Here is a 24,228-nt window from a genome sequence, read left to right on the forward strand (position 1 = left end):
CAGTGGGTTCCCCGAAGACGGGGCCAGACAGTGGTGACCCAGGCGAGTGTGTGCAGGTAGAGGGATAAAGGCCGACCTGGGCTCTGAGCGACTCCTCAGACCTTCCACCACTTCTAGATAAGGAAATGGCATCAGACTTACCTCTGGGGAGCGTGAACTGTGTAGCCGAGCAGTCTGGATGATTTGGGCCTGAGGCCAGCGTTTCCATTAGGCAGACGAGGCCCACTGCCCAGGACCCACAGTGCTGCTTTCAGGGCCCATGAGAATGTTCTAATTCATTTCAAACTAAATTTTAAAAACAATATGAGCCTGGATTATTTTCATCTTTATATCAGTGCAGTCATAAAATATAATTTTGATATTTTATTAGTGGAGGAAGGGGCCCGGGCAAGCAAGGGCACCTCGGGCCTGAGGCTCCCAGTGCTGCCCTGTGTTGACTGAACACAGTCCTCCTTTCTCCCTGGGGTAGTTTCACTGTTTAAAAATCATTATTTAGTAGTTTTCTTACTGGACTTTGTGTTTCTCTTGGGGGCAGTCCCAGGCCCTGTTAGCCATCATTTTGGTCAGGAGAGCTGGGATGTACTCTGGTAAGTTTCCTGGGAGTTGGTGTAAGAGGCAAGACTCTTACATAGGTGGGTTTTCATATTCTAGTAGGGCTATTTCAGTTGCCAGTCACAGAGCCTTCAACTCAAACTGACGTAAGCATAAAAGGGATTCAGATCATATACTTGAAAATCCCAGGGTAGGCATGACTTCAGGCATGGCTGGATCCAGGAGCTTAGTTGGGCTTGTCAGGGATGTGTCTCCACCTTGCTCTTCTGCTTCCCTGTGTCGGCTTTATCCTCCAGGGGGATCCTCCTTTTGCCGTGGTCTCTGACAGTTCCAGGCTTTCATTGTCCTTTTACCCAAAGAGCTTCCTTTTCAAAATGATTCCAGTAGAGTTCCTTGGTTGGAATCTCACCGCACTGCCTTGAGTCATGCAGCCAGGCAAGAATCAGTCACTGTGGCCTGAGAGGGAGGTGATGTGTCGGGCCTGGGTCCTAGGGCAGGAAAGTAAATCAGGGCATAATGTTCAGCTCTGCTATAATTCTTAGCGATTAAAGCCACCCTGAGCTGAGAAGAACGTCCTGCAGAGCCTGCTTTAGAAGATATGAAGGCTGCCACCTTCTGTTTGTTTGTGGTGGTTTGCTCTTCTCTTTCCTTCTTGTCCTCTCTTTCCTACCACCTCTAGTCCTCCTTCTCCTTCTGTCACTGTTAATAGCCCCCTTCTCATTCTCTCCGTCTGTTGCTTTTTGACTCCTGGTTATGTGCATGTGTGCATACATACATGTGCAACTCTTGTTCTAGATCTTGCTCTCAGGCTTTCTTCTTCCACTTCCACTGGGGGAAAACACCTCTTGTCCAACAAGATAGATTGATTTCTCAGCACTGAGACCCGTCGGGGCTGCTGCTGGTGGAGGCAGACGTGTCCATGGGGAGGCAGATGTGTCTGTGGGGAGGCAGGTCAGGCACCCCCTTGCAGTGTTCTGGGGCCTCAGATCACTGTCAGTCAGCCTGCACCTGCTGTGTGGCCGCCCCGTCTCCTCACTGCGAGGTGGCAGGTGCTGTGGGCACCAGGACCAAGGAGAGGGATGGACAGAGCACAGGGGCTTGCTGCCCTCAGGACCACCCCCCGGCAGGCTTCACCCCACCAGAGAGAAGCCTTCAGAGGAATTTGAACAAGAGTCTCATGATGTGATTTATGATTTTAAAAGATCCCTCCAGCTGCTGTGGGGAGAAATGACTGTACCAAGCAAGAAGGAAGGCAAGGTAGCCAGGTAGAAGGACAGTGATGTCTGGACCGGCGAGGAGTGGGTGGCATTGGAGGTGGTGAGGCTGGTCAGATTCAGGGGACAATTTGACGGAAATGCTGATGAGTTAGCTTCTGTGGCCTGAGGGAGTGGGCAGATGGTGATTCTGTTTCCTAAGATGGGGAAGATGAGGGGATGAAGCAAGTTTGGGGAGGGGTGTGTGGGAGACTTGGTAAGCTATTCTATTTTAGGTGTGATGAACCCAAATGACAGACTTCCTAATAAATGGTAGCTATTATCCCTGTTTCTACCCCACATGATTACATAGCGACATCTGCAAACACACGAGCTTTTTCTCAGCTTGCAGCTCAGCTCTGCTCCTCATCTTCTCTTCTTTTCTCCCCCTTACATTTTCCATTTCTCCTAGCTCCCTCGCCCCCCACTCCAGTCTACCACCAGTGACTGCTGGAGGCGATGGAGTTGAGCAAGTCTCCGCCCTGGGCAGTTCCTTCAGCAGTGCAAAGGGTGGGCTCAGAAGAAGCCCTTGGGGTCACACCCAGGAGCACCCAGCCCTTGGGGTTCAGCTCTTGGCCTTGCAAACCCTCTGGCCTTTCTCTAAAGCCAGGCAAACACATAGGTTAGTAGGTGCTGCTAACATAGGGATGGTGTGAGAGTCAAAGATGCAGCAGAGAGTACAGAGATCTCTCCGTTTTACTGAGAAGGTGACTCTGAGTCAAGATCTGAGTTTATTTGACCCATTTAGTCGGTCTGGCATTTGCATCAACTTTGTCAGAATAGCTTGCAAAGACACTTGACAGGGAACCAGCTGGGGAAAGCTGGCTTAACTCTCTGACGCCTGTTGTCTACAGCAGGCTGTCCCAGGCACCGAGGACTGGGTCCACCCAAAGGCCACTGCATCTCATGAGGGCACTGGCCCAGTCTTCTTGAGCTAGCTACTCACAGAGAAGAGACCTAATGTGTGTGGGTGGGGTGGGGAAGAACAGGGAGAGATGACTTCCATGCTGTCCATGGCCCTTAGGAGTCGTTATCTCTGGTATTAATAACAACAACAACTGCATCTCATATGAAGCTAATCGTGTTCCAGGCACTGTTACAAGCTGTTCATGTGTAATAACTTGCTTAGTCCTATGACAACCCCATAAAGTGGGTACTGTTCTTATCACTCCCATTTTACAGATGAGAAAACTGAGACTGAGAAAACAGAACTAAATCGTTCAAGGTCACCCAGGTAAAAGCAAAAAAGTGGTAAAGCCAGGTATTGTGGGCTTAGCTCCATGACAGACAGGTAGATGGCTGCATGGACAGGATCAAGGTAATCCATGAGGACAAGAGAAGCATCCTGATGGATGCTCAGCACCGGGAAGATAACTGCAGGCTAGAGAGAGCAGGGGCCACCACTCTTTTGTTTATTAGCATTTAATAGATTTGTTTATTTATATAAGTACATGCATGTATCTTCTTTTTATAGTATTAAACATCTTTGTGCTTGCCTTAAAATACAAGCATATTAACACTTATACATGACCCATTTTCTACGTAGCATTTCTACCCATTTGCATCTCTTAGGGTACAGGCTTTAACACAAGTTAAATAAATTGTAGGCATAAATAACTGTCCTCCTCCCCTGAAAGTCTCCTTCCCAAAGATCACTAGCTGCATGGTCTTGAGCAAACATTTAAATTCTCTGCAGCGCAGATTTCTTTGTCTAGTCCCACCCCATAAGCTAAAGCCATTGTTGTTTTTTTGTTGTTGTTCAGTCGCTCAGTCGTGTCCGACTCTTTGTGACCCTATGGACTGCAGCACGTCAGGCATCCCTGTCCTTCACCATCTTCCGGAGCTTGCTCAATCTCATGTCCATTAGTAATTATAATCATAATCACAAGAGCTGCTATATGTTGAATTCTTAATGTATGTCTGTGCTATGCTGAGAACTTTCATATATTCTCTTTTTTAAATATATTGAAGTCTATTGATATATAACAGTTTATTAATATAAGGTATATGGGATAATGATTTGATATATATATATATATGTAAATGATCACCACAATAAGTCAGGTTAACATCCATCACCACACATAGTTATATTTTGTTTTCTTGTGATGAGAACTTTTAAGATCTACTCTTAGTAGGTTTCAAATATACAACACAGTATTATTAACTGTAGGCACCGTGCTGAGTATTACGTCCTATGCCTTATTTATCTGCTGGAGGTGCATGCCTTTTGATTCCCTTCACCTATTTCACCCACCTCTCACCTCTGGCAACCACCAGTCTGTTCTCTGTATCAGTGAGTTCTGTTTGTTTCTGATTTTAGATTCCACGTGTAAGTGAGGTCATACGGTGTTTGTCGTCTTCTGTCTGACTTACTTCCCTCAGCATAATGCCCTCAAGGTCCCTTTATGTTGCTGCAAATGGCAGGATTTCCATCTTTCTATGGCTGAACAATTTTCCATTGTGTATATACACCGATCTTCTTTGTCTGTTCATCTGTCTACGGACCTGTTAGGTCACTTCCGTATCTTGGCTATTGTAAATGGTGCTGCAGTGAACACGGGGGTCTGCCCCGTATCTTCCCAAGTTAAACGTGCTCATTTCCTGTGGGTAAATACCCAGAAGTGGAATTGCTGGATCACATGGTAGTTCTGATTCTCATTTTCTGAGGAGCCTCCGTAGTGTTTTCTGTAGTAGCCACACCCGTGTACATTTGCACCAGCAGTGCACAGGTTCCCTTTTCTCTGCATTCTCACCAACTCTTGTCTGTTGTCTTTCTCATAACAGCCATTCTAACAGGTGTGAGCTGGTATCTCACTGTGGTTTTGATTTGCATTTTCCTAATGATTAATGGTGTTGAACATCTTTTCATATAGCTGTTGCCTATCTGTATGTCTTCTTTCATGCTTTATCGTTTAATCCTCTAAAGGCAACTGAGGTGTACAGAAATTATGTAACCTGCCTGAGGTCACACAAACAAGAGGTGACAGAGCCGGGCAGGAGGAGTATTTCAGGGACAAGAACTACGTTCTCACTGGTTAACCCAGGCAGGGCCTGTCACTGACCAGAGAAGAGTACTGCTCTGACGGGGAGATGTGTGTATGCAAAGAGATATGCTTGACCTGTAGCCCCAGTAAGAATTCTCCCTCCCCCCAAATTAAGTTTGTGGATGCGCATGTTAGCTCAGGCATGCCATCAGGCTGCCACTCACCTCAGACTGAGTGGCTTAAACAACAGAAATGTGTTTCCTCACAGTCTGGGGGCCTAGAAGTCCAAGATCAGGGTGCTGTTAGGGTTGGGTTCTGCTGAAGCCTCTTCTTTGCTTGTAGTCAGCTGCCTTCTCACTGAGTCCTCCCATGGCCTTTCCACTGTGCCCATGCAGAGACAGAAAGAGAGCTCTTCGCTATCTCTTCCTCTTCTCAGAGGGACACCAGTTCTATCATATTAGGTCCCCACCCTTATGACCTCACTTAAGCTTAATTACTTCCTAAACCCTCTCATCTCCAAATACCATTACACTGGGAGTTAGGACTGTAACATATGGATTTGGGGGAAGACAGAGTTCAGTCTATAACAATGAGCTCTGGAGAGAAGTCTTCTGGGAACCTTTAAAAATTGTGTACAACATTTTACATGGAAGAGAATCCACACACATCTGTTTGACCTCCTACAAGGTAAGAAGCACCAACAGTGTGATATGTGAACAAAGAGGGAAAGGGTTCATGGGAAAATGGAAACAGCTGATATTTAAGGGACAGAAGAAAAAGAAATTTCTTATATTATTTTTAAAATGTGAAAAAGGGTCAGTGGAAAGTAAGGATGTAGTATTTCAACCCCACTTTCCATTTTGGGAAGTGAGATGGCCTGCCTGAGGTCACAGCACAGGGAGCGGATCTGAGCCTAGAGCCCAGTACCCTGAGCCCCAGCTCATGCTGCCCTCACCAGGCACGCTGTCTGCGCTGCCCCACGGAGCCAGGGCCCTCTGACTGAGGCTCCTGGGCTGCCTTCTGCTGTTCTCATGGATGCGCTTGCCCTTGCTTTCCTTCCAGAAGTGGAGCAGATCGAGGCCATCGCCAAGTTTGACTACGTGGGGCGGTCCCCGCGGGAGCTGTCCTTCAAGAAGGGAGCCTCACTGCTGCTGTACCACCGAGCCTCCGAGGACTGGTGGGAGGGTCGTCACAACGGCGTGGACGGGCTCATCCCACATCAGTACATAGTTGTACAGGACATGTGAGTGGGCGCTGGGACCTTCTGTGAAGAGTGTCATGATGGATTAGTGATGTCTGGAAGGGGCACAGGAACAGCAGCGCTGGGTTATACGCCAGCGATTTGCTCTCCCTGCTGTGACACACTTGGTCTTCAGTGAGAATGGATTATGTCTCAGCTCCCTTTGAATGGTGATCCATTTAACATATGAGCAAATTGCTCATACTTCACGGTCCACAGGGACACTGTTTGGTGCTCTTGGCTTGCCATCCTGGCCCACTTGATAGCCTCCGGGGCATTTATCACCCACTCTGGTTCTCAGTGTCCCCTGGATCTTGCCATATACCTTCGCCCTTCAGGGCCTCCGCTGTAAACCAGTGGGCCTCCCACTGCCCTCTTAACTGCCCACTATTCTCTACCCTGAGATAGCTCTGCCAGGAGAGGGGCAGAAACAATCATCCTCTCATTTCCAGCTAAGAGGGTGCTATTTTTTTAAATAACTTTAGACCTTAAAAAAAAATAGAAAAAAGCTCTACATCCCAAACACCTAGCCCCAGCATCAGGCCCAGAAAGTCGACACCTTCCATTCTTGGAAAAGCTTTGACGGTTCCTGTATATGCTTCCTCCAAGTTCCAGTCCTGCTCAGGTTGAACTGATTTACCAGGCTGCAGGCTGGGCCTCAAAGGGAGGGGGCCAAAAGCATACATCTTGATGGCAGAGCAGACCATCTGGAGCCCGAGAACAGTCCAGGTCAGGCAAACAACGGAAGAACCCTAGGCGGCCCTCTGACGTCCCCAGGCCTCTGAGGACAAGGACAGGAAGGACAGAGGAAGGGAGAGCGAATAGGGGCGTGGACAGAGCACCCCAACAAGCTTCAGCCCCTTCACATTTGTCCAAAGCCAAGGGTGGGGGAGGGATGGGAATGCCTTCCTTTTCCCTGGCTGAACCCCAAGCTGCTGCTCCCCGAGCCACATGAGACTCAGTGCTCAGGGCTTGGCTTGCAGGCCCACTCCCCCATTTTTCCTCCACACCTTCCAGCGTTCAGCTTGTCCCAGCCCAGAACAGCTTGGAGAGACCAGGTTTAGTCCCCGGGGGCGGCGGAGGGGGGAGCAAGTAGGGGAGCGTGGTGCCCCAGAGCGCCTCTTGCTGGGGAAGCGGCAGCGGCGCAACCACAAGCTGTGGGTGTGGATCCAGCCCCACAGGTCTCAATACATCCGGGTTGTTGGGTGCGAAGCCCACCCAGCTCACATCTGTTCTTCTCCCCAGGGACGATGCCTTCTCTGACAGCCTGAGCCAAAAGGCCGACAGCGAGGCCAGCAGTGGGCCGCTGCTGGACGACAAGGCCTCTTCCAAAAACGACCTGCAGTCCCCCACGGAGCACATCTCGGATTACGGCTTTGGGGGGGTGATGGGCCGGTAGGAAACTCGGGTTCATTCTTTCCTGCTCATGCAGTGCCCATCCGGGTCTGATTCGGGAGAGAGAAGGGCAAGGGAGGGAGGGGTCTGATTCGGGAGAGAGAAGGGCAAGGGAGGGAGGCTGTCGTGGCCCCTTGTTTCCCATAGGATGTGACGCTGGGCACGCCTGCTGGGCTGGCTGGAACTGGCCTCCAATGGCAGGTAGCAAAGCAATCCAGCTTGGGACAAAGGTGGAGAAAGAGGAAAGACTTATACAGGCAACCAATCCTTTTTACTTAAAATACTAAAAACACGGGGGAGGGAGAGTTAAAAATTGGCAAGTACTTTTCCTCTCTCTCCAGTTCTTAAACCTCCTCCCTACTTTCTGTTGAAAACCTAAGTTGTTATATTTTAAAATGTAAAGCTCTCTTACTCACTGAAGCGCACCACGTAAGTAGAAGTCTCACACACATTGCGGGGGGAAATTGACACTCGGCTCCACCCACATATTTGGTGGGAATGTGTTTGCCAATTTCTTCACTCCCGTGTGGGCAGGGCTATCACATGACCTTTCTGCCAGGTAAGGAGCTGGGCTCCTCACTCTGTCTACAGGTAGAGTGCAAAGCACTTGGTGGTTTAAAAAATAAATAAGGAAAAGAGGAGAAAAGGAAAGCTGGCAGTTTCTCACTGCTTTCTTAATCAGATTCTCAAAATGTCATAGTCTCTGTTTTTGGTGGAGAGGTCATGGGATCAACCCACACGCTAGGTGCTTGCAGACAGAGCCAGAGAAATCAGCTGCAATAGGAACCTAGGTTTACGAATTTATTTCAGCAGAAGTCCCAGTACCTCTCTTCAGCGAACTCTGTTCAGTTAGGGTGTAGATAATCAGCAGATAGAATCAGGGGAAGTGTATGGTTGGGGTAGGTGGATGATAGAGTTGAGGTCCCTTGACATCTAGGGGGGCCGTACCTTCTCCTGCCTCAATTTCCCTCTCCCTCTGTCCTTCCTTGTCTGCCTTTCTCGTCTCCTTTCTCTCCTAGTACTCTTCCACTCCGACACCAATGCTTTGGTCCTGTTGGGGTGACCACAGGCAATGCTTAGCTTGGCTGGTGGCACAGGGTGAAAAGCACTGCTGACTGCATTGAGCTTGGTCCCCGTCACAACCCATCCCCGTAGTCCGTCCTTCCTCCCCACCCTCACCCCTCCCAGCCTTCCTCTCCTCACCAGTGCCTTCAGGTCTTTGCTGACCTCCCTAGGCTGGAGCAGAATCCCCAGTGGGTAGAACCGCTTCAGAGTGGTCTCCTACCCACTGAACCTCCCTTGAAGCTGGGTGAGGAATATTAGACCCATGTAACGGATAAATAAAGTGGGTCTGAAAGAAGTCGCTGGAAAGTCAGTGACAGAGACAAGACAAGAATCTGCCTTCCAGAGAGATACTTTAGGCCCCTTTTCTCTCTGCCACACCCTCCCTGAAGGGTGAAAGGTATCCAAATGTGTAAAAGGCATTCCAGTGATACAGGTTTTTCTCTTAATGCTTGGAAATGTTCAAGGTCTGGAAAGCCTCATGGAAAACAGCCCTTTGGGGGGATTGGGGGAGGGTGACAACACTGGGCCATGTTGAGTTCCCAGGGGCCCTACTGTGCTTGCAGGGAGCTGGTGACTTGTGGTACAGTCAAGCCTCAATGCCTCAAACCAATCAGAAGCCCTCTGGAATCATGGAGACACCTAAACCGCTTAAAAACATATCATGAACCCAACTAACCATGAGCAAAGTGTTCCCAGGTTGCAATCCTCCTGGCCCTGACTTAACATATAGACGAGATTCGCTGTGTAATTAGCACCACTGACTGCAGCTTAGAAGCAGGAGGCCCGATTCCTTTGTGTGTGCAGGTTAAATCTGCTGGCCTGAGTTCTGTGCTCGGACGGTTCTTCACTGCAGAATCGCCACGTCCGGCTGAATGAGGCTTTACTATACCCACTCCCTAGACTAGTGTGTAGCATGTCTGGACTCTGGGGGATTGGCTGAGCCATGTGACGCCAGCCAGGGTTGACCTCTGCCCCATGCCCCTGCCCCCTGGCTCCTTTGCAGAGTGCGGTTACGATCTGACGGAGCAGCCATCCCCAGGCGCCGAAGCGGGGGCGACACACACAGCCCACCCCGGGGCCTGGGCCCCAGCATAGACACACCGCCCCGGGCCGCCGCCTGCCCCAGCAGCCCCCACAAAATCCCCCTCACCCGGGGAAGGATCGAGAGCCCCGAGAAGCGGAGGATGGCGACGTTCGGGAGCGCCGGCAGCATCAACTACCCCGACAAGAAGGCGCTCTCCGAAGGGCACAGCATGCGGTCGACGTGCGGCTCCACCAGGCACAGCAGCCTGGGGGACCACAAGTCCCTGGAGGCCGAGGCCCTGGCAGAAGTAAGGGCCAGCAGGAAGCAGGCGCACCAGCTGACACCCCCAGAGGGGTAGGGGTGGGCCCCTGCAGACTGGGGAGTCACTTCGCCCTTCACACCAGGTCAGGCTGAGCTAGGACACAGGATAGATAGTGAGCTGGCTTCCTGTCCCCCTGCTGGCCTCCCCCTTGGAGCGGAAGCTAGATGGGTGTAGCTCCTGGCTAGGGCTCCTGTAGAGACTCAAGGCCCCAGTGTCCAGGCTGGAGGTGGGATTCCCAGATAGGGGATGTGGTAGTGGCAGGTATCTCCATAAGATGGCAAGATTGTGCTAGTCATGTTTTCATTTGTTCATCTTTTCATTCATTCCCTAATTCATTTGTTCATTTATATATTGGTGAATACTTATGGAGCATCTGTTGTGCTCAATCACTGGCTGGCACTGAGAAAATAATAATGACCTAAAGTGGACCCAGGTCCTGCCCACATGGAGCTTAGGGTTTAGAGAAGAGAGGGATGGCAACCACCAACACACACAGCTGTGAAAATGGCAAATAGGTCAGGAGTCTTGAAGGAGTGGAACTCTGTGTTCCGAGAGCCTAAAATGTGCGGATTGCTTGAAGGCAGTGAGAGATGTCTCTGGGGAGGACAGTACCAATATCCAAAGGGTAGGCAGGACGAAATAGCTGAAGCTGGAAGCAGAAAATGTTCCATGGTCTTCCAAAGTGCTTAGAGTTTTATGTTTTGTTAGATAACTTCTTAAAAATTTGGATGAGAAACCTGTGTGATTTTTACATTTGCCAAAGAAAGCACAACAAATTCATTTAAGAAATTGTTACCAAACAGTTTGTTTGAATTGTTTAATGATTTGCATAACTACTTTCATGTGTTTTTGACAGTTTTATCATAGTTCAAGTTTCCACTTTTCTCCCTGGAATCTGGCTGGCAGCCCATTATGTATCCCCTTCCTAATGTTTTCTCCCTGTTAAGAAAAGAGGGACAATCAGAATCTTTGGGGCGGTGAGGATTCTATTGCGAAGAGCGGGGTTGGGGACCTTGAAACACCCATCCAAGGTGGGAAGGTCTCATTTAGGACAAAGTGAAAAGTGATCATTCCCTGCCCCCATGCCCCGCCACTGTCCACGCTTCCTGGCACCTCTCTGCAGCTCCACTTTGAGATCATGGCATCACGTCTCAGACTAACACCAGGCTTGTGCCTAAACACCTCAGCTGATCTTTTTCTGAGCTTGCTGTCTTTCTGGCTCACACTCTGCAAGGGTGGAGTGGTGGGGATGGTAGGGATGGTGATAGAGGGGCGATAATTATATTTTACTTCTTAGTTTTGCCTTTTGGCGCTGCTGGAGTAGAGCAGACTGAGCAGTGATATCAGTGGAGGACTTAATTTAAGCAGCCTGGGGCGTGGAAGGTGGCCATTTGTCTCTGCAGGGGTGGGAGGTAGCAAAAGTAGGGACGGGACTGCCTTCTCTCCTGTCAGGCAGGACCCCACCTGCCCCCACCACCACTAATCCTTGTGGATAAAGGCACAAACAGTGTCTTCTAAAAGTAGACAGTGTTGTGGGCAAAGGATGAAGTATCCTGGCGAAGCATATATGCTAATATTGTGTTTGGTGTTAAGTTGCTTCAGTTGTGTCCCATTCTTTGCGACCCTATGGACTGTAGCCCTCCAGGCTCCCCTGTTCATGGGATTCTCCAGGCAAGAATACTGGAATCGGTTGCCATTTTCTTCTCCAGGGGATCTTCCTGACCCAGGGATTGAACCCGTATCACTTTACATCTCCTGCATTGGCAGGTGGGTTCTTTGCTGCTAGTGCCACCTGGGAAGCCCACAGGCTAATGTTGGCTGTTAGCCAGTGGTCTCTTCACAAAGCCAAATGATAGGCTGGGACGGATTGGAGCCTGGTATGGGGGCCCAGCAGGCAAGAGCCACCTGAGGACGGGGAGGAAAGAAGGGTGGGGAAGGGGCTAGTGGGGACACCTCCAGACACCAGCCCTATCAGTCTAACCACACTTTGCATTTTTTTTTTTTTCCAGAGTTGCCCCAGGGTGGAAAAGCTAGTTAGTGTGTCTCAGTAGTGTGTGGAGCCAGTGGGGCCAGCATCTTCCATTACCGGCTCTAAGCACTGTCCCTCATTGTCCCCTTGGTGGCCCAGCTCAGCCTGAGCGGAGGCATCCCTGGGAAACCCCACAGGAGCCGAGGACCCTGGCTGGGGGAGAGCAGAGGTCACTGTCGGGCAGTTCACACACATCACCACGTCAGCTGTCTCCTCCGTCTTCACTGCCAGTGGGGGGCTTTCAGCTCAGGGACCAGGTGTGGTGCAGAGTGACTGAGCCTTGCCCGAGGTTGCCCAGCGGCAGTGGTAAAGCAGTCTTTCTCCTCCCAACCCCGGGCTTTGTATCCTGGCCCAGAGCTCCGGGGGTTAAATGCTGCAGTCCAGCTCCAGCGCCCCTCCTGGAATGCTGAGCCCCAGGCCAACCCTCTGAGCTGTCAGAATCGCTTTGAGTGTCATTCAAAGTGCTCTAGTACTGATGAGCTCTTCAATGTCTCAGTATCCACAGGAACTGCAGAGGCAGATGAGGATTTTTGTTGCCTTTCAAATTTCTCATTTTTTTCTAAAAAAAAAAACCATTATAATAGAAGAAAGTAACAGTCCCATCACCCTGGGGTGAGCATAGTGAATGTTCTAATATATAACCGCTGAACACTTTTCCTATGGACAAAGGAGAGATATTAACAGATTTGTTAATATTAATGCTTAGGTGCATGAACTCTGGAGTCAGACTGCTATGCTGGTAAGTAGTTGTGTGACCTTGGACAAGTTAACCAGTCTGAGTTTCCAGTTTCTTATGTGTGAAGTGAGCATAATGGTAGTTCCTGTAAGTATGGATAAGTATGAGGATTAAATGAATTATTAGGGAGGGGACTTACACTGGCGCTCTGTGTTACTTCCATATTATTTGGGAAGTACTATGTATCAGGTGCCATGCCATGCTCTTCAAAGGGACCATATCATTTGGGGCTTTCCTAGTAGCTCAGATGGTAAAGAATCCGTCTGCAGTACCGGAGATCTGGGTTCAATCCCTGGGTCAGGAAGATGCCCTGGAGAAGGGAATGGTTACCTGCTCCAGTATTCTTGCCTAGAGACTCCCATGGACAGAGGAGCCTAGCGGGCTACAGCCCATGGGGCTGCAAAGAGTCGAACACAACTGAGTGACTTAACACTTTCAACTTTCAACACTATGTACCAGGTGCCATGCCATGCTCTTCAAAGGGGCCATATCATTTCATACTCATCAACTCCCTGAGTTCAGTATTATACTTAACCTACAAACGAGAATTCTGAGACTGAGAGAGGTAAGGTAACTTGCCCAGGGTCACACAACAAGGAAGCCGCAGAGTCAGAATTTGAACACGTCTGTCTGACTGTAGAGCCTGCCTCTGTGAGATCTACAATGCTCATATTGAAATTGAAAGGGAAAATGCTCATTTTCCCTTATGGTTATAAGACACCCTGGGACTGATTCTCCTGCCCAGCCAGTGAGATTGGTGGGGAAGCCTCCCTAAGGAACCCGCAAGTTGGTCAGCGCCCTGGAAGGGTTAGTCCCCAGGCTTCCAGCTCTGTGCCAACCAGAGCTCTCTTTGTCCCCAGGACATTGAGAAGACCATGAGTACGGCTCTGCACGAGCTTCGAGAGCTGGAGAGGCAGAACACGGTCAAGCAGGCGCCAGATGTGGTGCTGGACACCCTGGAGCCCCTGAAGAACCCGCCAGGCCCCATCAGCTCGGAACCGGCCAGTCCCCTGCACACCATAGTTATCCGCGACCCCGACGCCGCCATGCGCCGCAGCAGCAGCAGCTCCACCGAGATGATGACCACCTTCAAGCCAGCCCTGTCCGCCCGCTTGGCCGGCGCCCAGCTGCGCCCGCCCCCCATGCGGCCGGTGCGACCCGTGGTCCAGCATCGGTCCAGCAGCAGCAGCAGCTCGGGAGTAGGCAGCCCAGCCGTGACGCCCACCGAGAAGATGTTCCCCAACAGCTCGGCTGACAAGTCGGGCACCATGTGACCTGCGGGATGGCGGGCACCGCCCTGGCCCGCTGCGGCCCGCCGTGGCCAAGGGTGGCCTCAGTGACTTCCGCGTCCTCCCAGGGCTCCTGGCTTTGTCGGGCAGGAACCAGAAGGTCAGCCTGGGAGCAGGTCTGTGCGGAGCTGAGTCCCAGGTCGAGCCGCAGCGCGCCTTCAGTCACATGGACCCGCCCGCTTCCCTCCCGCGTACACACAGACACCCGAGCAAGCGGTGAGGAGCGGTACCCCGGCTGGAGCGATTCCCGAGATCACGGCCCGTGTTAAATGGCTTCGCCCACTTATCGTCACTGGAAAATTCTTCTCTCGACATTCTCTCTACATGCATATATACGTGTATATGTATGCGTGTGCATATGTACACGTATGTATGAATGTATGTGTCTGTAGGTGTGTGTATATATATATATATTTATGCATCTATATACATATACTAGATCTGGACACACATACAAAATGTATATAGGATCTCCTTTTTCTTTTTATGAAACTTAGATTTACCTCAGACCCATGCCACCAAACATCTCCCGCTGAGTTATTTGGTGGGATTTGCAGGGACTTTTCTGGGAGAATTTAAAGGCCCACAGTAACTGCGAATGAAGCAATATACCACTAACCTGCAGAAAAACAAAACCAGTCTCCCACTGTCTCCAGAAGTCGTGGCCTTCCAGAACAGTCTGCCCCTAAAGGAAGTGTGGGGCAGGCGGCACCCTGGGCAGGCTGCTCCCACTGGTGGGGACCACTTCACAGAGCCCCCTCCCCATCCACGCCCCAGAGACCCTGCCTTTCCACCCGGAGGCCAAGACCAATTGCACCCTCAAAAGCATGGAGGACGTTGGCAAGAAGAGCCCTGACCTCAGCGGCCTGTGTTCGTTAGTAGAAGAGGGGATGGTGAGAGCCTGAGCCCCATCGTAGCACAGTATTATGTGTGGTTGGGAAAAAGGAAAAAAACAAAAAAACCAAACACAGTGGTGTGGAACACTTCAAAACCTAGAAACGCTGTAGGAACAATTCTGTGGTAACTATAGAGGTTTAACTTATACCATTTTCAAAATATTTAATTTTTTCTTTTCCTCTTTCTACTAATTATACTGTGTCAGATTCTGGAACTAAACAGGCAAGGAGAGTTTGAGTCCCATCGTTTTTTAATTTGAAATCAGGCCGTGATGCGCTCTGGCTGTTGGCCTTTTGCATGAAGCACACAGGGCTGTAAGTACGCAGCTCAGACCAGGCCTGGGGAGGGAGTCCTTGTCACCTGCCATCCAAGAGAATGCTTCGGTGGAGTTTATCCAGTGAAATAGCTGCCTCCTCCCCCTTCCCTTCCCTTTCACCCACCTCCTCCAGCGCATTTAACAAAATTGAAAATATGGGGAAAGAATTGGGTGGGGGGGGGCGTGTCACCTCATTGAGCCTCAGTTTCCTGCTCCATAAAATGTGAGCAAGCAAACCGTGCAACCTAGGAAGCACTGTACCAACACGACTGCTCTTTTCATGGTCATCAGTAAGGTGAAAACCACCTAGCACCTTCCTTTTGAAACCTCCTAATGGCATTTGAGAAGTAGGCAGTGGAATTTTCCTACCAGCTTCATAAGAGTCATGAAGCACAATCCTGCAGATAAGTCACCTCTTGACATTCCATCATTACCATGTCAGCCCATTGGATTAAGTTTTGCCCTCTCCTCTGGTCCCCAGAGAGGGAGTCATATGAAGCCACATTTACCTGGGTGTGTAGGGATGGTGAGCCACACTGCCTTGCCTGAAGAACTGGCCTTGAGAGTAGGGAGGAATAAGGACTCAAAAAAAGAATGCCAGGGAGAGGCCAGTGACAAATTCGACCTTCTTTGTTTTGCCTAGAGTTGGAAAGAGCCTCAGACCGAGCTAGGAGCCCTCTGCTATTTAGCATATAAAGCAATCCCCCCTCCCCCCACTTCATTACAGTTTAGGGAAGGAAACAAGGCCTTAGGATGGCTACGACTTGCCCAAGATTTAATAGATGGCTGAGGGTGCGGCTGGGTCTGGCTCCTAAAGCCATTTATTTGCAAGGATTCTGTGATGTCCAGCCAGGACAAGAGACTTCTCATTTCTACCCCAGAGAGACTCCCAGACCTTAAATACAGTGGCTTCCTGTGCAAAGTATCACATTCTCTGCCATGACTACCAGATGAAACATGAAAATTTGAGTTGACAGATCTGTTGCCTGATATACATAACACCAGTCAGGTCATGTGGGTTTTCCTCTGAATTGACTGACTTACTGAATTTAGGCCTGCCTTTCACTGAATCACCTACCTGAAGGACAGGGCCTGTTTTCTTTAAGCACCTGTTTTTCCATTGGGAAATGGCCAATGAGCTCACATTTAGGCAAACTCACACCCCACTCATCCAGCTCCAAATCTGAGCCTTGACGCAGAACCAAATGGAAAAATATTGCCCCCATCTGGCTCTCTGCATGTCTCAGGCCCCCTCCACACGCACCCAGGCCCGCCCACGGTCATGAGCATTGGCATTCTCTTCTGACTCCTGCCTGTGTTAGTCCACTATATATTGCTGTATTTGCTTAAATGCTGGAAAGTAACTGTTAAAATGTGAAACTGTAATTTTTAAAAAGGCTACAATGAAATTATAGCCAATGCCACTCACCAAATCTTTGCACCTAGTAGATAGATCAATGTAAAAAAAACAAATACCAGAAACCTAACTGTACAGTGAGTGTGGGGGAAATGTAGTAACCTAGTTAGTAGTCCTCAGTATAACCAATTGTACAAGGGGAAGTGGTGTTTACCTACCTGTCCATCACCATTACTGGAAGCTGTACTGATCAGTTCATTGATAACGGGCAATTTTTTTTTGTTTTTTGTTTTTGTTTTGCTCTTCACAGAATGATTTCTTAACCTTCAATTTACCCTGAGGTCAAGCCTTTTGTCTTTCTGTGTTACCGGTGTTCAGTCTCTTTTAGGAATGAACCAGCAAGATGTTCATTTAAAACTGACCAAAGAACAAATTCATTCCTGGTCTAGTTTCCTGGGCCTGGGGCCCAGCCTCCGGCCGCTAAGGACCTTTCTTGGATAAAATTGAGAACGAGCCGTGCTTCCTACCCCACACCCCCTCTCTCCCTTTAGTCCCCTTTCCTCTTAAAGAGCTGCTCTGAACTGTGGGATTCTGTGAAAAATTCTTGCCTTTCCTTGTTTTCAGTGCTAACGATTTCTCACCTTGAAGCGCCTTTTGAACCCCGGACAGAGCGCACAACTGGAGGGAATTGTCAGCTTGGGAATTAGACTTGGGGTGGGGGTGGGGGGTCTTTTCTCTGAGGTCACTGGGCCCTCAGGGGCAGGAGAGCAATGGATTCCCACCAGGTTCCTATCCCATGAAGAAATCTGAGTGGGAAGAGACGCAGGGAAGTGGAGCCATCCCTCGGCTGCCGGCCGGAACCAGCAGCTCAGTGATCTGCCTTATAAACACTCCCCAACTGGTTGGTGGTACCCATGTGGGGCCAGTGCGGGGAAGGGCCTGGCGCGGGGCTTGCTTCCCTTTGGGAGGCCCTCAGAGTGCCTTGTCGGGGGGGTTATTTCTTTCTCATTCAGGAGGCATGGATGCAGAGGACTTCCTGGGTCCTGGTCGTTACCTGGCGCTCAGTGCATGGACTTGGCTGTTGGAAAACCACGAAGACTAACGTAATGGTTCTTCCTCTTAGTCTCTCTGTCCCTGACTTTTCACACTAGAGCAAATGCCTCACCCTCCCGAGAAACCCAGAAAGAAGATATGGCTGGCTCACGACTACGTGGGGAGGGAAAGCTGCTGGGTTCAGGGAGGAGGGGTCGGGAGGAAAAGCTAGGAAGGGGTGAGCCGAGGTGTTGCTGAGATGATTTTCTGCTGTGCAGAGCTAGTGCTGATGTCTCATGTCAACTTCCCTGGTTCTCTGGGGTCCCCGCTCCTCTGAGCAGCTGCGTAGAGAATTCCCCACATATCCAAAGCTGCTGGGGGAGCTGGGGGCGGGCGAGGGACTTTGCTGCCAGGTCGGGGTCCTCCTTGCCTCCCCGAAGTTGATCAAGTTGATCTGCCAGCGTCCTGGTCCTGCCGTCTCATCCTTTGGGACTGCTCCTTGCTGATGCCTCCTCTCCGTGTGAACTGCCCGAGGCAAACGACGACCTTGAACCAGAACGGCCAGGGTGCACTTTACTTTCCTTGGAAGGAAGTAGCTTCTGGCCAGGGTTTCTGCTCAGGCTCTAGTCCCCGGCAGTGTGACTGTTTACACGGTTTGGCAATAGGTTCAGTTCTGATTGCTTCAGAGTGGCTGGTCTATTTAGTTTCCTTTGGTTTCCTTCCTCCCCAAACTGTCAGGAAAATCAAACTGAAACCACCCTAGGAAATTGCTGGTTGCCTCTCCCCATGTGGTGATAAGTGTTTCCCTCTCCCGGACATCGTTTCTCTCCCTTACAACCCAGCGCCCGTGCCGTAGAGTGTCTGACTGGATCCTCTGTTGCGTATTCTCATGGTGCCTGCTGGTTTGATGTGGAGCTACCCTGTGAAATAAAACAGCTTAACTTTTCCCAAATGTGCTCCGGTGGCTTTTTGGAAGGGTGAGGTGGCCTGTCGGGGATGGGGAGGGGGCAGGTGTTCCTACCCTCCAGTTCTTGGTCCATGTGCTTCCAACCAGGAAGCATTCCTGAAGTATTCCTTAGCTCAGACCCAACAGGGTGAAGGCCAAGGTCCAAGGAAGGCTGCGTCCTCTGCGGAGCTAACTGGAAGAGGTAAGTGAGGGGTGCCTGCTGGGAACTGTGAGAGCAGAGGCAAGTAGGAGAGGGAGCTGCCATCTGCAGAGAAGCCTTCCAGAGTTTATGACAAATCACCAGAGGCCACAGGATACTACTTCCAGTGTGACAGCATATGTGTCTACACACGTGATACAGCCCTGGACTTTTTTATGTGTGTGTGAAGTGTTCTTTGATCACTTACATCTGCCCCGTGCACGTGTGCTAAGTTGCTTCAGTCGTGTCTGACTCTTTGTAACCCTATGGACTGTAGACCCCCAGGCTCCTCTGTCCATTGGTTTCTCTAGGCAAGAATACTGGAGTTGGTTGCCATGGCCTCCTCCAGGGGATCTTCCTGACCCATGGATCAAAACTGTGTCTCTTAGTCTCCTGTACTGGCAGGCTTGTTTTTTTACCACTAGGGTCACCTGGGAAGCTATTTCTTCCCCAGGCACTAGGTTAAGCCTTTATGAGCATTTTCTCATCAAATTCTCAAAACCGCTCTTGAAGGTAAGTAACTGGCTTCCCTGGTGGCTCAGCAGTAAAGAATCTGCCTATAATGCAGGAGATGCAGGAGACAAGGGTTCGATCCCTGGTTCGGAAAGATACTGTGGAGAAGGAAACGGCAACCCACTCTAGTATTCTTGCTTGGGAAATCCTATGGACAGACAAACCTGGAGGGCTACAGTCCATAGGGTTGCAAAGAGTTGGACACAATTTAGCGACTAAACAACAAATCCTTCTTAAACCCCATTCTGCAGAAGAGAAACGGAGGCTCTGAGAGACTAAACAACTTGTCCAAGGTCAGGCTAGGAAGTGAAGGAGCCCTCATCTAAGCCTAGTCCATCTAACCCTGCAGCCTTATACGTTCATTGTCCTGCCTTCCCTGGAGCAAGTTCATCACAGCAGGGTTAGCAGCAGGCTCCCATGATTAAGGTAGCTCTCTGTGGGCAGAAGTCCAGGAAGACCTCAGGGCCTTGCCTTTCCCATGAGCCCTCTGACTGATCTTGACTTTGAAGAGAACAAGATCTTCTGCTAGCCTCAGGGAGTCCATCAGTAACCCCATAGCTACTCAATGCTCCGTGGCGGACTCTAGCTAATTCCAGGCTCTGACAGGTTGAAACCTATTGAGGGGCTGGATTTGGGGTGCATTCTGTAATCTATTTACTGGCTCAAAGCAACCATGCTCACTTGAGAACCCCACAGCAGAATCCTCTCGTTCATTCAACAAGGATGTGGGAAGCACCTTTGTGTGAGCCTTGCCCCAAGCTGGCTGCTGGGGAAACAGATGAATGAGACCCAGTTCCTACCCTAAGGTTGCTCACGGTCTAATTGCACAAGACGATCACTCCAGAATCCTGAAATTAACTTTGGCTCCTCATGACAGTGTTCAAAATGACGGCATCTCTGACCCACAGAGGCACAAAGAAAAGGCATGTTTTAGCTGCCTGATGGCTTTGCCAGCCACAAAGCAGCCCTTTACTGGACTGCTTACTTCAGGGCATATCTGTTTAGGATTCTGTGAATGACAGACTATCCAACCCAAACAGCCTTAAGGAAAGAGAATTTATTGGCCCATACTGCTGGGAACTCCAGGCTAGGACAAGGTCCAGGCACAGATGTTCGGAGCGTGGTGCTGTCTCCTAGCCACAGTCCCTTCCTCTCAGGTGGGCTTTGCTGAGCTCTGCCTGTTAGCTCGGAGAAGGCAATGGCACCCCACTCCAGTACTTTTGCCTAGAAAATCCCATGGACGGAGGAGCCTGCTAGGCTGAAGTCCATGGGGTCGCTAGAGTTGGACACGACTGAGTGACTTCACTTTTACTTTTCACTTTCATGCACTGGACAAGGAAATGCCAACCCACCCCAGTGTTCTTTCCTGGAGAATCCCAGGGATGGGGGAGCCTGGTGGGCTGCCGTCTATGGGGTCGCACAGAGTCGGACACGACTGAAGCGACTTAGCAGCAGTAGCAGCAGCAGCTTGTTAGCTTAAACAGAGTCCAGGGACTCTCTGATATCTCTTGATTGCCCGATGGCTACAGAAGCTCCCCCTGCCTGCACCTCCTTGTCTTCAACACAAGGAAAGCCTTACGTTTAATTCGCCTTAGTCAGAATTACCCTGCAGGTCATCCCTGAAGCAGCTAGAGGTAAGCAAGCCCCAATGTCCAGGGCGTGTCAACCCCACCCACACTTTCTATCAGGAGATCCTGGGGGTTGTCCTCATACTCTAAACCGTGGTAAATAAAAAATGGTCACCAAGTTGTAGGGTGATTAGTTATGCAGCAATAGCTAACTGATAATGCTCATGTAGATACATTCCAACTTTGCGTTTATGCCTGGACTCCTCCAGGTTAACTTAATAAAGCTAATACTCATCGATCATATGCTGGATGTTCTTCCCAGGACACAGTGCAGAATACTTCACATACTCTACCTCCCTGAACACTTAAGACCACCCACAGGGGTCATTTCTGTTAGCATCTCTATTTGACACATGAGGAGGGTGACGTGCAGGGGCTTTAAGTCCAGGATTCCGTATCTGCTCTGCTCCACTGACCCCCCATCTCTAGGTAAACGCTTTGCCTTCCCACAGCACCCACAGCCTAAGAAGAGTACAGACATTCCCATGCACGTGAATGAGGACTCTAAGGCCAGATCGCCTGGCCCTCCCCTCCTTACCAGCCAAGAAGCCTCAGGAAAGTTCTCTACAGTCCTGCCCCTCAGTTTCATCACCTCTAAAGCAGGGACAGTACCAGTACCCACTGCGGAGGCTTGTTGTGAGAAGTAGGTAAGTTAGTACATAAGATGTGCTTGGGACAGTGCCTGGCACAGAGAAAACTCTCAATACATGTAGCTGCTATAAAGATGATCTTTCCTTCTGGAGAGTCCTAATTCTAGTGCCCCAGGCCCAAAGCCAAATTTGTCCTTTTCCACAATGGGCCTTGGGCCTTTGTGTAAGCTGACTGACTGCTTCTAGTGCACAGCCCCAAATGAGAACATACATGTTTATAAATCATCTGTACTGAGCACTTACTGTGTGCCACGCACCATTCTAAGCAACTCACATGGACGATCTCATTCTCCTCCCACAGAGAAACTATAGGGTATTAACTATTATTGAGCCCCATCAGGTTCAGAGAAGTAGTTACTTTCTGCAGAGCACAGAGTCAATAAATGGTAAACTTGAGTACCCGAGGAAGACGCCAACTCACAACAACAGAGGTGGCTGGCTACCGCCTGGACCCCCATCCAGGCCTCCATATAAACGATCTTGTTTCCAATATGCCCAGCCTAGGTATCCACTTCAGCAATGTCAAACACATAGACACCCATGTCCGTACCAACCCTTCGAGACTCCTGGTGGCCCCCAGATACACAGACACGACTTAGACAAGGGGCTGCAGGATGGCAGGATCAGGGCTGAATGTGACGCTTGACGCTTAGAGGCCCAGCACAGGCCCCTTAGTGGACGCTCGATTAAATGCAAGGATCATAAATACATGTGGAATGCATGGGGTGATTTCTCCTCTGCATCTCCTTCTCAAAGCTGGGGCCCACATCCAGCCCAATACCCTACTGCCATCATGTGGCCATTTGTAAAATAGCAGGTGGGATCCATGGTCTCTGATTTAAGGCTATTGGTCAGAGCCCTGGTGATGATCACTTGAGCTTCTGATTGGCATCTGAAGGGAGGGAGTCTTGGGAGAACTGAATCCGCAGGATCTGACATCATCTCTGGGTAGACAGTGCCAGAACTCTGTCGACTTGTAGGACACTCCACAGGGGTTGTAGAGGATTGCTTATTGTGAGGAAAAACCACACATTTGGTGACCAGAAGTGTACAAAGTGAAGTGTCATATGTGTCTAGTGAAGGAAACTCAGGGGAAGAGAGACGCAGTAGGGAACAGTTGGGTGTTCCCTAAATCGTTCATCTAATTCAGTCTTGTAACTTGAGAGCTAGGTGTCAATGTTTGATTAGGTTCAGTTTCACCCTTTCCATGTAGCAACGCTTCCTGGAAGGTGTGTTCTCCACATCATGTCACATCAAGGGCTCTGTGCTCTTTGGTTCCCCATTTCAGGATTGCTGAGGTGGGTTGGTAGGTTCAGGTGGGTTCACCCTCAGCCCGTCACCGTGGCCTGATCATTTGGAACCTAAGTATCCCACCCACCAAGAACCCCAATGGTCTTACAACGATTTTATAATTTTATTTCTTCTGTATTGATCAACTAGAATTCTCATCAACAAAGGCTAGTATTTGCTTAAAATACAGTTCATTCTGGAAGAGAAGAATAAATGCTTAATTCTTTCTCCTTATTTATCAACTTTAAGAGTAAGAAACCAGTACAATCCCTACCTCCATTGGTAGAAAATGAGGACTTTCTTTGTTTCTGCTGAGACTCATTATAAATTCCTGGATTTTACTCAATGCATTCCAGTGAGTTACAGTCAATATTCTTTCTGTGGCTTACGTCAGCAGGGGCAGCTTTAAGCTGGCTCCATTCATTTTGGGTAACTTCCTCATTTGGGCACAATAAGATTTCCCCGGGCTCCTCTTGCACTTACTCTGCCCCAGGTCTAAAATGAGCCATGTTTCCAAGAAGCCCTGATTCCTCTTCATGGGGACAGTATTTAGGGACCCCCAACCTGTGCACTAGTCAATGGTGGGGCTGAGACATGAACTCAGGCAGTCTGACTTCAGAGCCAGTATTGTTAACGCTCTGCTCTCTGGTTAACAATGGGTATTAATGATAATAATAATCACATTTATTACTATTACTTGTACTGCCATAACCAGCCACTCACTATGTGTCAGACACCTTAGAAGGTGCCTCCCAACATTTAAAAAACAAAATTATTCTAAAAGCCCTTGGACACAGGCATTGTATTCTTATCTTACAAAAGAGGGAACTGAAGCTCTGAAAGGTAAGTGACTCATCCAAGATCACCTGGTCAGTGGCAGAGCGTGGATGAAAACTGAGGTCTGCGTGACTCTGAATCTTATTCCTTTAGTCAACAGAGAATTCTGTCCTGAGTGATTCCCACCCTGCCTCCTTCCAGTGGTCCCTAGCTCTGCTGTGGGACTGTCTGTGTCCCAGAGTCCCCTGGCCAGGTGATCCACACATCCTCATTCGAGGCATGGCAAGGATCGTGGAGGAAGAATGGGGGACAGAGAGGAGTGTGATGAAGAGAGACCCCAAAAAGGAAGGTGCAGGGAGGGCCAAGACCTCTCAAGATATAGCCAGACCAGGCCCTGTATTTAGCTGGAAGATATTCCCCTGATTAAGGTTCTCAGATTTGGGAAATAAAACTACAAGATGCTCAGTTAAATTTGAATTTCAGGTACACAGTGAATAATTTTTTAGTCTAAGTATGTCACATGCCATGTTTAGGATCTACTTATATTTAAAAGGGCTCCCCTGACCTGATAGCTCAGTTGGTAAAGAACCTGCCTGCAATGCAGGAGACCTCGGTTCAATTCCTGGGTCGGGAAGATCTGCTGCAGAAGGGATAGGTTACCCACCCCAGTATTCTTGGGCTTCCCTGTGGCTTGGCTGGTAAAGAATCCACCTGCAATGTGGGAGACCTGG

The 24,228-nt window shown here is 49.7% G+C and overlaps 1 protein-coding gene across 2 annotated transcripts in view; it reads left to right on the top strand.

The window, feature by feature from the left end:
- Positions 1-18,437, top strand: part of SRGAP3 (SLIT-ROBO Rho GTPase activating protein 3) — a 246,088-nt gene extending 227,651 nt beyond the window's left edge. Inside the window, exons 19-22 of one of the 2 annotated variants that reach the window (XM_005907082.2) lie at positions 5,855-6,035; positions 7,278-7,427; positions 9,496-9,823; positions 13,464-18,437. In XM_005907082.2, the coding sequence (XP_005907144.2) occupies positions 5,855-6,035; positions 7,278-7,427; positions 9,496-9,823; positions 13,464-13,877 (1,073 nt within the window). In that variant the 3' untranslated portion in view covers positions 13,878-18,437. The remainder of the gene's footprint in view (positions 1-5,854; positions 6,036-7,277; positions 7,428-9,495; positions 9,824-13,463) is intronic. The other variant, XM_070359891.1, reaches the window with a different exon arrangement.
- Positions 18,438-24,228: the final 5,791 nt, after the last annotated feature.

Source organism: Bos mutus, chromosome 22, assembly GCF_027580195.1.
Source record: "Bos mutus isolate GX-2022 chromosome 22, NWIPB_WYAK_1.1, whole genome shotgun sequence".
In the NCBI taxonomy this organism is placed as follows: domain Eukaryota; kingdom Metazoa; phylum Chordata; class Mammalia; order Artiodactyla; family Bovidae; genus Bos; species Bos mutus.